The 17,794-nt window shown below is 42.1% G+C and overlaps 1 protein-coding gene across 1 annotated transcript in view; it reads right to left on the bottom strand.

The window, feature by feature from the left end:
* The window catches only part of LOC129403536 (leucine-rich repeat-containing protein 37A-like), a 52,671-nt gene extending 35,598 nt beyond the window's left edge, over window positions 1–17,073 (bottom strand). The window contains exons 1-7 of the mRNA XM_055132264.1: window positions 16,857–17,073; window positions 15,871–15,942; window positions 13,371–15,663; window positions 11,611–11,682; window positions 9,022–9,093; window positions 5,547–5,618; window positions 2,789–2,869 (exon numbers count right to left, since the gene is read on the bottom strand). Coding sequence (XP_054988239.1) covers window positions 2,789–2,869; window positions 5,547–5,618; window positions 9,022–9,093; window positions 11,611–11,682; window positions 13,371–15,663; window positions 15,871–15,942; window positions 16,857–17,073 — 2,879 coding nt within the window. The remainder of the gene's footprint in view (window positions 1–2,788; window positions 2,870–5,546; window positions 5,619–9,021; window positions 9,094–11,610; window positions 11,683–13,370; window positions 15,664–15,870; window positions 15,943–16,856) is intronic.
* Between the last annotated feature and the right edge of the window lie 721 nt (window positions 17,074–17,794).

Here is a 17,794-nt window from a genome sequence, read left to right as displayed (position 1 = left end):
CTGTTTAACAAAATAAATGAAATGCAAAATCATGAATAAAAAATCGCTGGGATCTTCCCCGAGATCCTGCAAGTAAGGTTTGGAGTTCAGCTTCCTTTAATTCCTTATCAATTCACCTCAGCTGGGCCTTTTTGTTTTGTTTGTGCTTAGGTTTGGGTTACACCTGGCATGCCCTCAGCTGACTGAGTTCTTCTGGCTCTCACCTCGACCTTTCCCCAGATATATTTAATGCAGGGAGTAAATTATGATCAACGCAGCCTCTAATCAACCCAGTCATTTGTCAGATAGGTAATAAAATGAGCTAACTGAATGACCAGCATCCCTTGCCTTTGGAAAGAGATGTAACATTATTTTCCCTTGTTTTTCGGCCACACATAGCAGGGTGCTCAGGGATTACTCCTGGTTGTGCTCAGGGAGAGCATGTGGGTGCTGAGACTTGAACCCAGATCAGCCATGTGCAAGACAAGTCATGCACCCACTGTACTTGTGCTCCAGACACAGAGTTTTGATCACGCAGGCAACTTGTACCTGAAAGGAATGAGCTAGGTCACTTAGAAAGATTGGGCCCCAAAGAAAGGAGCCCATCCCCCAGCACATTTGGGCTCCCACACTTTTGTTGCTGGGGTGGGTAGTGCCATACTTGGGCACTCCATGAGTGCTGGGGAACCATGTCGTGCAGGGGCTTAACCCTGGGGCTCCAGCACCTAAAGAGTGCGCTATCTCCCCAGACTCCATGACAATCTGTTGAGGTGACTGAATTACTCTTAGGAGCTAGTTCTATTTACATCACATGACAGGGATGATCATTTCTTTCCAGGTATCTATGATTCTTTCATTACCTTTTTCTCTCATTTGAGAGTAAAATTTCAACATATGCAATTCAAATAAATCGTCACCTTCTCCATTATAAATTTGTTGGGTTTTCTTCTCATTGTTTGGGGACCACATTTGGAGGTGTGAATGGGAGTGACTGCTGGCAATGCAAAGCTCAGGCTCCAGCTCTCTGAGCTGTCTCCTCAACCTCATTCATGAGTCCTTCTCAGTACACCACCCACCATTATCTCCAGTGTCGCCCCACTATCTTGTTACCCTGCTGTCTGGACTAGCAGTAGGGCTCTCATGTTTTCCCACCAGCATCTGTCTTCTTTCTTCCAGTATTCAAGGTTCTTGGTGACAAAGACCCTGCTCGATTCTTCTGTAAAGATAGGCCTGACACTCAGAAGGAATGGCACTCTGTGAATGTTCTTGAATGTCTTAATTTTTATAAAGTATGATGCCATTCCACCCCGCCCCCGCTGTCTCCTACAAAACTATACCAAAACTGAGGTTCTTACGGTGCTTGATATAATAAAATGCTTAGTAAAAATGTGGCATTAGAGGCACTGAGGTGACAATAATCTCTAAGCCTGCTCCTTACTAAACTGGTCTTCAGGGTTCTTTTTTGCCATTGTCAGTAAATTAAGGAGGTGAAGGGGAGCTGCTACAGGTAGGCACCTGCAGGAACTGTGACCCCGGCCCAGACACACTCCAACCCCTCACCCGCCCCATCTAATCTGTCTGCCGGAGGATCGACTCAGGTTTATACCCATGCAGAATCACCGAGCTGCCTTCCTGCCCTTCCTTCATCTAATCTGCAGGAAAGGTATAAAACTGGATTTCTGAAACACAAGCAGGGGAAGACTCTTTTTCAAAGTCAGACTGAAAGGAGGACCTTCCGCTTGAGTACAGAATTTCCTTTAAGCCTCTGAATTTTGATCTGCTTGTGTCACATCAAATCAGAGAGAAATCAGAGGGAACTTTTCACCCAAGTGGTATAAAACCACACGCTTCTTACACATGAGTAATCAGAAAAGTAAGTACAATGAAATTAGGCAAGAACAATGTATGTTTGATGAATGTTTTTCACTCACTCTGATGTAACACAAACACTTTTGGGGTCACAGAGATAGTTTCAGAGATGGAGCACATGTCTTCCATGTATAAGCCCAGAGTTTGATCCCACCACACCACAGAACTCCAGGTGCCTCCCATGGCCGCCTTCTAGCTCAGCTGGCCAGTGTGATGCCAGTTTTGCCAGGAGTGATCCTGGATCCCTCTCCAGCACTGCCAGGTGTGAAGCCTATGGAATGTTTTTATCATAGCTTTTTACCACCTTTTACCACAGCTCAAAGCTTTATACTGACCACAGTGAATTCACTTTAGAGGTGTGTATCTATATGTGTGTATATATATATATATATACACATATGTACTTTTTTCTTCAAAATAATGGTCTAGATTATGAGGGAGGGAAATATGCTAAGACAGATGTTCAGGAACTCTTTTGCTTCCTCATGTGAAAGAAGCTACCAGCTAGGAATGAATCCATAACTCTCCTTCCCAGCCAACTCCCAGTAAAAACTGTTATACCTAGTTCTTCCCGGCTCTTTGTTGCATACATTTAAGTGGTTAGAAACTTTGTGCATGAACAGGAACCAAAGTTGGAATTAAACTGGGAATTCAAAGCCTCATCCACAGTTCAGGGCCATACCAGTGGGAATCACAAGACAATGCTAATGGATACCTTTCTGTTAGTGCTCGAGCCAATAATCAATAATAGAGAAAGCAAAGCATGCCAGGCATCATGCAAATCTCTTGGCCTCTTTGTTCCTTAGTTTCTTCGTTTGAACAAAAAGAATTGGATCTCAATACATAGAGTTCACACTGGCCTTGCACCAGTTAGTTAATAATAACTGTATGATGTTTTGATGCAGTGTTATTATGTATATTTATCTGCTTTTTTACTTACATCTTGTGTAAAAACTGCATTCCATGCCAGGACTGAAACGTTCCAAAGCTCAGTTCAGTGATTAAATTGCAACCAAGATTCCTACCAAAGAAAAAACACAGGAAAAAAAGAAGACAAAAGCAGCAGCAGAAGAAGAAAGAAGAAGAAGGAAGAAGAAGGAAGAAAGAAGAAAGAAGGAAGGTGGAAGAAGGAAGAAGACGAAGAAGGAAGAAGGAAGAGAAAGAGGAAGAAGAAGAAGAAGAAATAAGGAAAAAGAAAGAGGAAGAGGAGGAGGAAGGGGAAGAGGAAATAAAGGAGGAGCCGAAGGAGGAGGAGGAGGAGATGCAGAAAGAGAAGGAGGAAGAGGAAAAGAGGGAGAAGGAGAAGAAGGAGGAGGAGGAGGAACAAGAAGAAAGAAGAAAGAAGAGGAAGAGGAGGAGGAGGAAGAAGAGAAAGAGGAAAAAGGAGGAGGAGCAGAAGAAAGAGGAGGAGAAGGAGAAGAAGGAGATGCAGAAGGAGAAGATGCAAAAGGAGAAGGAGGAGGAAGATGAGGAGGAGAAGAGGAAGAAGAAGGAGGAGGAGAACAAGAGAAAGAAGGAAGAAGAAAGAGGAAGAGGAGGAGGAGGGAGAGGTAGAGGAAAAAGGAGGAGGAGCAGAAGGAGGAGGAGAGAGAGAAGAAGGAGATGCAGAAGGAGAAGGAGGAGGAGGAGGAGGAGGAGATGGAGAAGGAGAAGGAGAAGGAGAAGGAGAAGGAGAAGGAGAAGGAGAAGGAGAAGGAGAAGGAGAAGGAGAAGGAGAAGGAGAAGGAGAAGGAGAAGGAGAAGGAGAAGGAGGAGGAGAAGGAGGAGGCATTACTTCTAATTCACATAGCCACATTTCATGCACTAAACATCACTGTGAAAGACCTTTAAGGTTTATTCTTTGATGTTTATGACACAAAATAGCAAATGCTTAACAAATACTTCACTAATGAAGTTCTCTAGAACAGGGATTCATGACTTCAGCACTACTGCCACATGGGGGCTGGATACTTATGGGGGGGCTGTCCAGTGCATTGTAGCTATTCAGCAGTGTATCTGGAGGCCTCTGCTCACTAGGTACCAACAGCATCATTATAGATCTGACAATTAAAACAATAAAAACTACCTCATGGCACTATCAAGGGTCATGTGGGCACAAAATCATTCAGGTTGAGGGCCATGGTTCTATTGTTCACATTGCTCTGACTAGTAATTCTCATACTAATCCTTACAGGCAAAAAAGGATTTGCTGTACAGTTTTAGTAGCTGAAGCTACTAGGGGTAAGAAGGAAAAAAATCTTTCAAACTTAGTTAAGTGAAGATCTTTGCAGCTTTTAAAATTCGCTGTGTTGACAATGTTAGGGGAACTGTTTAGTAACTCAAACATAAGGTTTTATTTTGGATTTCATTGCACGACTGGCCTCTTTCTGGGCTAAAATGTGTCTCCCAAGCTAGAGTCTAGCATTGTGTGTGAAGTTGGGAGCAGGGAGGGATGCAATGAGGCCTGTGCAATGATGCTAATGAAACCCTTTCTGTATGTGATATTAAACAGTGTTTCTTAGCCTCGGAAAAGAGTAAAAAAAGTTGTACAAGGAATGGAATCATCTTTATGATGCTTATAAAAAACATGTTATTTTTGGAAGTGGGACTCTATTGCTAATTGATTTCCTGACCCTGCTATTAACAGTTTTGTTAGAAATAATTATAAAAATATTTCCCCTAATAAAACAGATCTTAAGAAGTTGCTAGCAAACAAAGGGTTGCTTTCTTGTGCACACATATTAAAATAGATACTGTCCAATTTTCTTCAGTTCTGTCCCTGTTCATTCTTTCACTGTACGAGTGTAATCAAATGTGGTGACATTTGGGGGAGTGTATGTAAGCTGTAAAATGCCGTCTCAGTCATAATTACTGTGGTAGAAGGAGAGTGTGTCTTCTGAAAATAATAAAAAAGAAATTTGTATTACAATAGCATTGAATTTGAACCCAGAAATAAAGTAAATGTAAAAGAAATGTGCACTAGACTTGCTTAGCTGATTAATTTTTCAAATACTTGTTTACAGTGATATTAAAGATTTGCATTGTTAGGCCTCATTCAAGGAACAATAACTCAGTCTATATTAAATCTCTGTGCTCTTCTCTAGCTGATTCTGTCAAGTGACCTTTCAAAGCATCCCAAATAAGGATCGACTGAGGTCACCATAGGCTAAGGAGTCTTCACCCAAGCTTCACTTAATTCTTTAAATAAAGTAATTAGGGAATGCTCTATAATATGAAGTCTTTAAACATACCTGGATATTCCTCTTTTCAGGAGAAATTGGGGATATTGCCTCATCCTACATTTGAGAATCTACAGAATAGAAGACTTTAGACATTTCCAGTACTTCCTGAAAACTAGTTTACTTTTCTAACTATTGTGTTGAGAACAAATTGCTGTAGTTTTCTCTTAGCTAGTTTATACATGGTTATCATAACTCACGTAACTTGGAGAACCTGGCAAGCTACTGAGAGTTTACTGCCCACATGGGGGGAGAGCCTGGCAAGCTCCCTGTGGTGTATTCATATGCCAAATACAGTAATAATGATGGGTCTCAAACCCCTGACCCTGAAGAGCCTCTAATGCAACGCCACTGGGAAGGACAAGTAAAGAGAGGCTGCTAAAATCTCAGGGCTAGGATAATGGAGACGTTACTGGGCCTGCTGGAACAAATCAATGATGAACAGGATGACAGTGACAGTGACAGTGATTTTTAACTTACACATGCTGCAAAAATGGTAGTGCTTCAAATGTACACCTTTCAATGAACTGTATCTTATTGCAAGATAAATCTCTAGGAAAAGGAAGAGGAAAATATTGTTTCAATTAACTACCAAATATATAATATTAGAAATAACTAGTAGAAGTCAAAATAATATTGAATGAGTAGATTTGAATGTTCCAGAACCCCTAACCTTCTTTCATTTCTCTCAACCACAAATCTTCATGAATTAATTGTATGACTACTTGGTTCTAATATTGGAGTTAAACTTTTCTTGGAGCAGAGAATTGATTAGGTGATTTTTATGTTCTCAATTCTACTTGGAGTCCAATTTTTTTTACCTCCATGTGAAATTACTATATTTAATATAATCATTTCAAATATTCAAATGAATAGTCTCATGTTTATATACCTTCCTGTTTAGCTAGGCTAATAAAATGAGCCTTTTTCATATAATGTGAAATGAAATTACTCCTTTCAGACAGAACTTTGAACTAATTTAGAATTAAACTTTTTTATCATAATAGAAAATCAATTTTTGGTTCTATATTTTCTGAATATTCCATTAATTCACTGCTTTCATTGTACAGGGGTGGAACAAACAAAATCCTCAGAGTGCTGAATTTTTTTTTATTACAGTTGACTGTTTTATATCTATTAATTCTCCTTAAGTTCTTTCACATATGACCAAGATGGGTATAACTATCTCCTAGCTCATCCCTCTTCTTCTTGCCTCTGTTCTTTCTTTCGTTCCCTTCCTTGGCACTGCTCAGGGATCACTCCTGACTGCACACACATCACTCTGGGGGGCTTAGGGGACCCTGCATGGTGCTGGGGATCAAACCTGGGTCACCCATGTGCAGAAGCAAGCCCCTTACCCCTGTCCTATCATTCCAGTCCCAGGCTTTCCTTTTCTGACCCACAATGCACACCATCATGTATTAACTTTCCAAATAGTTCTCAAACACCAGTCTCACTTGGGAGCTGATTGAAGATGCCTGTTCTCCAATCAACCTACTCCAAATCAGCTGAAGCAGGAACTGTGGTGGGGGGTTAACAGGCCCTCCAAGTGATCTACTGCAGGCCTGAGTGACCCAGCGCAGGTGGGCATGAGGGAGCTCTGCATGCTAGCCCTGGCTTACAACTCCTGGGTCTAGGTGTCTACTCTCTTTTTTGGTATTCTGAGAGCATTGAGGTGTTTTTCCTGTGTTCTACCTTTCTCCTACTCTCTTTTTACAAGATTCTGTCCAAGATGTCTGTGTGACAATAGCCCAACAATTCCTACAACAGAACTCTCCTCGTGATAATCTCACATGTTCTTAATAGTACTGCTATAGAATCACTCTGTTTTAGCCAAGTATTTCATATTTAAATGTTCATTTAAGTTATAGATAATTCAGAAATATGCTGACATAGGGTGTAAGAATGTATTGCAAATCACAATGATGAAACTACACATATTTTTTTAAAATTCTGGGCTAATGGAATTCAAGTAAAGTTCTTTATTTTCTTGTTCTATAATTCAAGTTTATTTTTATTTTTTAAATAATTTTTATTAAGCCAACTTTTAAAAGTTTTCTATAAAGGCCAGAAATTTAAAAATAATAATAATATTCTAGATTTTGCAGAGCATATTTTTATAATATTTTTTCTTTTACAGAAAAACACAAACATCGACTTTATAAACACAAGCATAGTTTGAGCTTGCTCTTCAAGCTGTGCTCTCCTGTGTGTCTCGCTTGCTAGGGTCTATGTTCCTTGGCTTATTCACTTGCACTCTGGAAAAGCCGGTGCTCTCTCTCCAACATCGCCCTCCTTTCTCTCCTCCCACATCTTCCTAAGCACGTTTCATTCAATCTGCTTCACTGTTGCACCTCTTGAAATTCTTTCCTGCAAGGGACAGGCGGTGGACCCAGGATGCCTGTGATGAGGTTGGGACTGCTTTCCCTTTCCTACTGGTGCAGGCTGGCAGATGTACTTTGGGGGAATACTAAAACTAAAGAAGACATTCCCTAGCCCCAAAGTAGCTCAAGAGCTTGAGTCACATCATTTGAAATGCAAATCCTGAGCTCTTGGAGGAGAAACTGAGGTACCACCAGGATGCAAAAATCCAAGGCCCCACCCAGAAAAGGCTGGTCCCCTCAGAAAAGAAATTACACAAGAATCCATGAGATTATAAAGAGAACATCAACAGTGCAAGACATTCCTGTGACAACACCCAGACTAATTTTTAGTATGCAAAACTCCAGGAAAGGACAACCTTTTTGGAAGGATTGAATAAAAACACCTTCTGAAAGTCCTCAGGGCTTGCTCTTCAGGGCCTGACTATCTCACTTGCTTCTTTCTGCTTCTTTGCTTGTTTATTTCCACTCTGTCTCACCTGTGTTCTCTCTTGGACACATACTTCTTACTTCCTCTCCCTCACAACTTTCTAAATAAGTTTTAATAAAATCTATCTTGCTTCATGCACAAAATTTTTAAAAATAAATAAATAAATAATGAAGCCAGAGTGATAGTACAGCGGGTGGGGTGTTTGCCTGGCATGCAGCTGACCCGGGTTTGATCCCCAGTATCTCATATGGTCCCCCCAGCACTGCCAGGAGTAATTCCTGAGTTTAGAGCCAGGAGTAACCCCTGGGCATCCCTGAGTGTGATCCAAAAGTAATACATACACACATACATACATACATGAAAATTTAAAAATAAAAAATAAAAACAGGAACATATTTGTATAGCTCTTTGTTTTTATTTAGTAGTGCTCAGAGGATGCTTCAGGAACATTACTGGGGGGTCAGGGAATGGGGAGCCCAGAACCTCGTTCTGCTGGGAAACCAATCTGGGCCTCCTGTTGCTAAGCATCACACTCAACATTTGTGCAATCTCCCCAGCTGACAAAAACAATTCTTAAGTTAATGGGCTATGTAAAACTGGACCATGCATTGGTTTTGATTCATGGGGACATAAAGGAACTCTATACGAACACAGAGGAGATGGTATATTAGCACTCTAAGTTAAGTTTACATGGGTGATGCAAATATAAGTACTTTTCATTTATTATTAAAGTTTAAAGAAAAACTTTTGTGAAGCAAGACAGTTTATATTGAATGAAACTTTCTTAGAAAGATGTGGGGGGGTTGCAAAGAGAAAGAATTTGTTCACAAGATAACCCGGGTTTCTCCAGACCAAAAAAAGCAAACAAAGAGACATGGGGACAAGTAAGCAAAGTACACGATCCAGGGAGAACATGGGCTTGAAGAGTAAGCCTAAAGTTTTTTTATATATGCACATGTAGATATTTATATACAAAAATGCAAATATAATTTAGTGCCAGAAATAACATGAGAGGTTTTTAATGCTATAATCACAAAACTATAGAATTGTATTACTGGAAGAAATGATAAAGATTAACTTGCACACCCTTTGTTTTATAAACAACAGAGCTAAAATCTCATAAATGAATGATTAACTAACTTACAAGTACTTGAGGGATAGCAGGCCTTCAAATGAATCCTTATGTAATTCAGTCAAAGAATTGTCACTGAGGATTCTGAGAAATGGAAAAATTATTTCTGGACCAAAATGCAAAATAACTATGACTATTTACTACATAGGACTAATTCTTACACATAATCATGGTGCTTTCTAAAGACCCCAATTCTTATTTAACTTAGGGATAGTGATCTCTGTTTAAACTCTTTGTTTTGTCCTCACTTATATCCATCATATACTGATATCCATCACACAAGCACAGCTATTGACTCTTCACACCAAGTAACTTATTCAAAGCATATTCTCTAGGTCACAAAATCTGTCAGATCCAAATTCTGGGTGACACCAGAACCTCAGGATTGCCACTCCCTCCTCTCTTCCAAACATTACTCTGGATACCCCATGAAGAATGAAATTAAATCTGTAAAGGAAGCCCTTTGAAACTTAACACCATTAACATTTTTTGTTCTGGGAAATAAAACGTGCACAAAGTGCACATGACAAATACTCAAGAATGATTGAGGCCAGTGATCACGCTGGACAAGAATTGAGTGTTTAAGGTAGATAAGGGGATATTCCTGATAACCTTTCAGTATCAATATTGCAACCCCAATACCCAAAAGGAGAAAGACAGAGACAGAGACAGAGAGAAGAAGAGTGCCTGCCAAAAGCAGACACGGTGTGGGGGTGGGGGGTGATGGGAGGAACCTAGGGATACTGGTGCTGGGAAACGTACACTGGTGGAGGATGGGTGTTGAAACAGTGTACGATTGAAACCTAACCATGAACAACCATGAAACACTACCATGGACAATACTGTAAAACTGTAAATCAAAATAGCTAAAATAAAAAGATATTTTTAAAAATGAATTAATTATAGCCTTTTCCACTCTTGCCAGTAAGTATCAAATTCCTATGACTATCATGCTTTCATTAATTTAAACATCATTTATTACTCATATTCAAGTTTAATGACATACAAAACTCATAAAAGATTAGTCTACTACTTCGGATGTCAATATTTTTCTATACATCACTTGTGTCTCAATTGACATAATTAAAAAAGCAATAAACATCAGAAAAATGGGCAAAGGACCATCCATTCAAAAAATGCAAAGGTTCAGTGAACATGTAAAAGTATTTAAATTCAAAAATAACCAGAAAAATTAAAATACAGATGGGATCCCTTTTATTCATTCATCAGACCAGCCCCCGAATGAAGAATGCTCAGAGGTCGATGGGCATGGAGAATCAATGCTTTCATGAACTGTTAAATTAGCACAACTATTTTGAGGTCAATTAAATTTTTATAACTACATATCCTTCAGCCCAGCAAATCTATATCTATTTATCTATTTAACAGACCTATTTGCCCATATTCACAAGACCATGAGCTGCAGTAATTCATGTGAAAAAAAAAATCAAGGGGGCTGGAGCGATAGCACAGTGGGTAGGGCATTTGCCTTGCACGTGGCCGACCCAGGTTGAATTCCCAGCATCCCATATGGTCCCGAGCACCACCAGGAGTAATTCCTGTGTGTAGAGCTAGGAGTAACCCCTGCGCATTGCCGGGTGTGACCCAAAAAACAAAAACAAAAACAAATTTTAAAAAATCAAAACATCTTTCAATACAATTACTATTAAACAGGAGTTTAAATGGATGGGGTAAACCTTTATGTACCATAAAGGAAAGAAGTCTAAAGCAAAATAAAGTGAAAGTATCAAGTGGCAGATGTTATATTTACAGGGAAAAAAACAAATCAGAAGATTAAATTTTGCACTATGAATCATTTTTTAAATTTTAATTAAGAATGTAGTCATGGGGCTGGAGTGATAGAACAGCAGGTAGAGTGTTTGCCTTGCACGCAGCCAACCCAGGTTCGAATCCTAGCATCCCATATGCTCCCCCGAGCACCCCCCAGGGTAATTCCTGAGTGCATAGCCAGGACTAACCCCTGTGCATTGCCAAGTGTGACCCAAAAAGCAAAAAATAAAAAAGAATGTGAACACATATCATGTTTGTTCATCTGTGTGGGCTGTCTCTAAAACATGTACTTCTCTTTTTCTCCTCTCACATCTTTCTAAAGTAAGTTTCAATAAAAAAAACTGCATCACCAAAATATATACATATATGTATAAGTGTGTATAAAATTAACTCTATTAGTTATAGAATGGAAAACAAAGAGACATTTTAAATAAGAGCTTGGTAAACTAAAAATTTTTATTTATTTATTTATTTTTGCTTTTTGGGTCACACCTGGCAATGCACAGGGGTTACTCCTGGCTCTGCAATCAAGAATTACCCTTGGCAGTGCTCAGGGGACCATATGGGATGCTGGGATTCGAACCCGGGTTGGCCGCATGCAAGGCAAACGCCCTACCCGCTGTGCTATCACTCCAGCCCAGTAAACTAAAAATTTTTAAAGAAGTAAACTATTATAACTAATAGATGTTGTTTTGGACGTGAGGGGGAAATTCCTTTTTATCAGAGGTATTGATCTTAAAATTGTATACTAAGGAGGATTTTATGGTGCAATTATTTTTTAATATTCATATTTGGAGAGAATATACTCACAGTTTCTCAACCCAAGGGTATGCCTTCCATGTATTTCCATCAATGGAAGAAATAGAGTTTCCTTGGAAATTTCTGTGAAGAAACACAGTTCACAGACTTGAATAGGTAGGAAAAGAATGAACAGAATAAGTAAAAGAGGGGCTGAAGCGAGAGCACAGCGGAGAGGGCATTTGCCTTGCACACAGCTGATCTGGGTTCGATTTCCAGCTTCACATATGGTCCTCCAAGCACTGCCAGGAGTAATTCCTGAGGACAAAGCCAGGAATAACCCCTGAGCATTGCAGGGTGTGACCCAAAAAGCAAAACAAAACAAAACAGAATAAGTAAAAGAATAAAGAAAACACAGAAGACACCAGCTTATTTCCACAGCTATCAGATTCCCATTTTGCCCCACTAGAGACATAATGTGGGGTGACTAGTCAAACAATGAAATATCTGACAACCTAAACTTCCTAATTCCTTGAGTAGCTAAAATAATGCCAATTAATTAGCATGTAAGTCATTTTTCCAAACTCACACCTATTGTAACTCCTACTGCAAATCAATGGAGAAACTTTTAATTTCAAAAGTATAATATACAGGGAAATGAACAAAATTATCAGCAAATAAATATTTAAAAAACATTGCCAGAGAACACCAAAGTTTTAGATCTATACTCTCTATTCAAAGTTCGAGATAGTAGAAATTTCTAGACAGACTAGGGAAATTAGAAAATGAATGGGACTAGTGAGGAGAGATATATTCAATGTACTTCACCAGGAAAAGAACAAATCACAAAGAATTATCTTTAGTGGGGGGAAAAAATACACAGGAAAGAAAGTAGAAGAAAACCCAAGATGGTAACAGGAGTTACTGTGCGGTAGTCATACAGCTGGGAGAGTGGGAAAGTGGGATTTTCACACATTATCCTGTTTACTTTACTGACCTATTGTACCAAAGTTTATGAACTTACACATGTATAGATGCATGAAATTGGTAGGGGTGCGGGGGGATGGTGCTGAGGACTTACCCCTGGTACTTAACTTCATAAGTATCAAAATGAACAAGTATCACAGCAATACTAGGAAGTGATAATTTACCATACTCCCCACCTAAAGAAAAGGGAACTGAGTCACAGAGCTAAATGACTTGTCCAAGGTAACAAAGCTAACAAATGACAAACTCAGGCAGTCTGGCTCCAGAAATCATGTCCATAAGCACAAGGTGTGGCACTAGCAAAAAAAGATAAGGAAGACATACTATTGTCTAAAAAAAAAAAGCTAGGGCAAAAAAGAAAACAAAGGTTAGGGAATTAAATGAAGGAATGAGGGGATGAAGGATAGGTTGAGGGTGAGACAAAAATAGGGAAGGAAAGAGAGTATGGACAATTATAAGAAAAAGACTGGGGAAGAAGAAACAACATTTAAAGAAAAATGAGGATATCTTTTTTTTTTTTTTTGCTTTTTGGGTCACACCCAGTGATGCTCAGGGGTTACTCCTGGCTTTGCACTCAGGAATTGCTCCTGGCAGTGCTTGGGGGACCATATGGGATGCCGGGGATCAAACCCAGGTCGGCCGAGTGCAAGGCAAATGCCCTACCCGCTGTGCTATCGCTCCAGCCCCAAAGAATGAGGATATCTTTTGACCAACAAAATATGAAAAAAGAGAGAGAATCATTTAACGTGGACATGGGGGATGAGGCAGATACAGGAAGACATTGAAGCAAAGGCTTGCTACGTCAATAGGCAGAATGCAGAGATGAGAGGAAAGGTGATTCTTACAGTATAGTGAAGGTCCTGTTGATGTTGGGCCCTGGCACAGGCACTCTACGGAGTCTCTTCTCTGGACTGAGACTGGTGCAGGAGAGGGTATCCTCTGTGCAGGTACAGAGCTCACATATGTTGAAGGTCATGTGTTCATTCTGTTGCAGTTGCTCAGGGAAATCTACATGTGCCTTTTCGGAAGTAGATCGTCCAGAAGATAGGGCTGAAGAGTGAGTCAGGGAAGCTGTCCTTGATGTTTCTGGTTGTGGCGTTTCGTCCAAAGTTACAGATGTCTGTTCACTCAGATCTGTGTGTTGATGCTGACGCTGTTCTGACAGCAATCCCTCTGTGGGGGTTGTCAGAGTGGTACTTGTTGAAACTGTTACCTCAGCTTTCTTTGGGGCCTTTGAAGACGGAACTCCAGTCTCTTGCATGGTTGGAGCTGTAACTGAACTGCCTTCAGTGACAGTAACGTCCTTGTTTATAGGTGGATATGTGACTTCACTCAGGTTTGAATGAGGACTCAGAGATGGTGTAATAGGTGTCACATCTGAGTGTTCTGTAGCACTGGTACTTGTCAGGGTTGTCGAGGGTTTAGTCTTCACAGTGTGTTCTGAAGGTACAGTTATATATTGGTGTGTAGAAGGTTGATTTTGATTAGAAGTCTGACCTGGGGTCTTCTGTGTGGTTGGAGAAGGTTCTGTCTTCAAAACCCCCAGACTGGGTAGAGCTGAAATCTTAGTGGCGATTGAATGAGTCCGCACATTCCCTGTTGGTTTTGTCACAGTGTGCTCTGTGGGAGCGCTAGTCTTCTTCAGGGTCGTAGAAGCTTTGCTCTCCCTACTTGGTTCTGCCGTGAGAGTCGTGACCCAGACTGATGATGGATGCCGAGTTGATGCTGAAAGTGGTCCTTCCAAATGCTCTGAAGCCTGAGCCAAAACGATATCTGTTGGTAACTCTGAAAGCTGAGTGAGGGTCTCCTGCACAGGTGAAGAAATTTCCATTTTCTCAGCAGGTTCCTTGTCTGGAGAAAGCTGAGTTAGAGTCTGACCCAAATGTAGAGCTACCATCTCACTCTGGAACATCTGTGTTTCAGAAATGGTTGATGATACAATCTGCCAGCCAGATAATTCCATGTTCTCAGAGAGGCCTGGAAATGAAGCCTGGACCTCCTGGGATGGAGGTTGAGCCTGGGCCTCCTGCTGAACTGAAGGTTTGACCTCATTTATGACCTCTGTAGTTTCAGAAATAGTCACACCCTTAGGATTAGAAGTGACACTGGGCAAGTTGATGTGTGGAGCTTTACTGTGACTTGGAGATGGAATATTTTCTTCAGAATGCGGGAAAGGGTGAGTGACAGATTCCTCAGATGGCTCAGGAGATTGAGCCTGCATCTCCTGCTGGACTGAAGGTTCATCCTCATTACTGATCTCTGTAGATATGGAAAATGTCACACCAATAGGTTTAGCACTGACATATGTCAAATTTAAGCTTGGGGATTCATTGTGACGTGGAGATGTAATAAACTCTTCGGGATGCAGAGGTGGATTAGTGACAGATTCCTCAGATGGCTCAGACGGCTGATCCAGGGCCTCCTGTGGCACTGGAGAAGATTCAACCTCATCACCAACCTCTGAAAAAATGGAAAATGTCACACTCAAAGACTGAGCAGTGACATGGGGCAAGTTTAAGTGTGAAGTTCCATTCTGACTTGGAGTTGGAAGATTTTCCGCAGGATGAAGAAATGGTTGAGCTTCCAACTCCATAGAAGATTCAGGAGGCTGAGCTAGGGATTCCTGCTGGATAGAAGATTCAGTCACCTCAAGGATCTCTGGAGCTTGAGCCACTGCCTCCTGCTGTATGGCAGAGTCACCCTCAGGGCTCTCTAGAGGCTGAGACGGGGCCACCTCTTGAGCTAGAGAGTGTTCATTCTCTTCACGGTTCTCTCCTGTGTGACTTAGACTTAGGGTTTCTGGCTGGGTTGAAATTTCATCCTGCTTGTTGACTCTTGGAGTTCCGGTAATCTGCAGATAGGCAGGTTTGATGATAACAGTAGATATATTTGAAAGATGGGCTTCTTTCTGAACTGGAGACAGTTCATTTGGCTGATGATGAAGTAAAGACTGCACTTTCAGACCTGACTCTGAAGACTGAGCTTCCATCTCCTGAAGTACTGAAGACCCCCTTTCTTCAGGAGCCAATGTAGGCTGAACTAGGATTTCTGGCAGGACTGAAGCAGTATCACCCTCTTCAGGGGTACTGGACAGCAAATCTGAGTCTGGAACTAAAGGTTTCGATTCCTCGGGAAATCCTGGAAGTGCAGCTGGGGTCTGTTGTGTGCTTGCTGAAACTTCAGCTTCCAGGGCCTTAAAGGGAAGCTGTTCTAGCTCTTCAGAGGGTTCTGGATGCTGGGACTGGGGTGAAAAGGATTCAGTCTTGTGAGGGATCTGTGGATGTTGCTCTGAATCTCCCAGTACATCCAAGGGTTCATTCCCCTCGGGATAAAAGATATCCATACTGGAATCTAAGTCCTCATCCTGCATCTGTTGTGGTTGATGATGAGGTTTCTTAGATTTTCTGGGAGTTCCAACTGTTAAGTTAAAAGAAATTATATTGTGTTAAAGCCCACTCTTGACTTTTGTAACCTCGCTTTGTTCTGCTTCTGTAACCATGCTTATGACCCTGAACTGTATATAATAATGTACTATGCCTGGGTCCTGTCACATACATCCTGACATCTTTCTGTCGGTTGGGCTGGAATTCACGTATGTGCCTAAAAGATAGGGACCCGCTCACAGAAGGAGTTGCTGAGAACAAGGAGCCCAGATAGTGACTCCGGTCCCACGGCCCAGCAGATAGTGAATCCGGCCCAGTAGATAGTGACTCCGGCCCCTGACACAGAGCCCAGATAGTGACTCCGGTCCCAGGGCTCTACAGATAGTAACTCCTGACGAAGGGCAAGAAGAATGAAAGAATGTCTCCAGACACACGAATTCCGAGATAGTGGTTCCGGACGAGGCTACGTGACTAACGTGACTGGCCCAGAGGACTTAAGCCCTATAAAAAGACTGCCCTAACTAGCACAAACCGCTGCATCCACTTGAGGTGCAGCCCCAGCATGTTGGTTTGAATAAACTTTTTCCTTGCAAGTCTGGCCCGTCTCTGCTTCTTGCGGCTCTGGACCCAACACAACAATTTCAGCAGCATGGTGATGGCCAACTAGACCCTCCCTCCTGTTTTCAGGAGAAATAATGAAGTTTAGTAGTTTTGGAACCTGTCCACCTAGAGGTGGAGCAGGCATTTCAGATGTGTGATCTTCAGGTTGACCTAGACCTATAGTTGGACTTGTACTTGCCCCTCTAGGAGACAAAGCTAGAAGTGGACTCTGATCCTGAGTCCATCATATCATTGGATCAACTGGGAGCCTCTGATGTGTTGCTGGCTTGTCATTCAAACCCTGGTGTGGAAGGGCAAATCGATGGGATGCAGAGGTCAACCCTTTACCTGAGTATTCATGCAGAATGGGGATGAAACCTTTAAACTTCTGTGGCGGTAACAACATCCGGCCAACAGTCGGGGTGAAACGTTGAAAAAACCCGGACTTGACCCGTGGTTGAAGGGCATGAAGCGATTCAGGTGCAGGAGCACGGGAAGGTGAAATCCAGGGCTTGGGGGTGGAGGGGTCGGGGATCAGCGGGACTGGGTGCAGGACCTGCTTCATGATCGGAGCTCCCTGCACAAGCAGCCACATTGGTGGCCACAAGACTAGACACAGGACATATCGCCGTTGCCAGGACATGACACTCGGATTAACTCGAGAGCCATGGTCCAAGCCACTAGGGCGCGGGCGTCCGGACCCGAGGCCAGCCATTGTGGCAGCCAGGAGATCCGTGGCACCCTTAGGCACTGAGGACCTTAGCAACGGCACACCCTTAGCAACCCCGCGCCCCTCCCCCACAGCCCCTTTATGCTGCCTTTATTGGGGAACCAGCAGGACCCAGAAAGGCACTTGAAAGGCACCAAAGACGTCCAATCAGGTCCTCTTCCCACCTTCTCCGCCCACCCCCAGCCTCCCCTGCCAGCCAAACAGGACTGGGACTGCCAACGACTCTGGGCCTAGCCCTGTGGTGGGGGTGGGGAGGGGAAGGAACAGTGTGTCCCCCATTGGGTACACTGGCGAATTCAACAGTACTAGTCCAGTTGTGGTGGTCTTGGTGCGTCCTCCTCACTACTGAAATCCGAGACACATTCTTCCTCCCCTGGCCCATCCTGCTTCCAAGAAAGCTAGCTGACCTGCAAAAGGAGCACTACTTAGGATGGATGGGGGTTCCCAAATGTTCTCATTTCCTTTAAACTCTCAGTATCTCTGATTAATACTCTCCTAGAGAGGGGATAGCATGGAACCACTGACCCAAAATTTTCTGAAGGAGGGCTCTGGGGCC

This window comes from Sorex araneus, chromosome 3, assembly GCF_027595985.1.
Source record: "Sorex araneus isolate mSorAra2 chromosome 3, mSorAra2.pri, whole genome shotgun sequence".
Lineage (NCBI taxonomy): Eukaryota > Metazoa > Chordata > Mammalia > Eulipotyphla > Soricidae > Sorex > Sorex araneus.
This window is presented reverse-complemented; position numbering and strand designations above follow the sequence as displayed.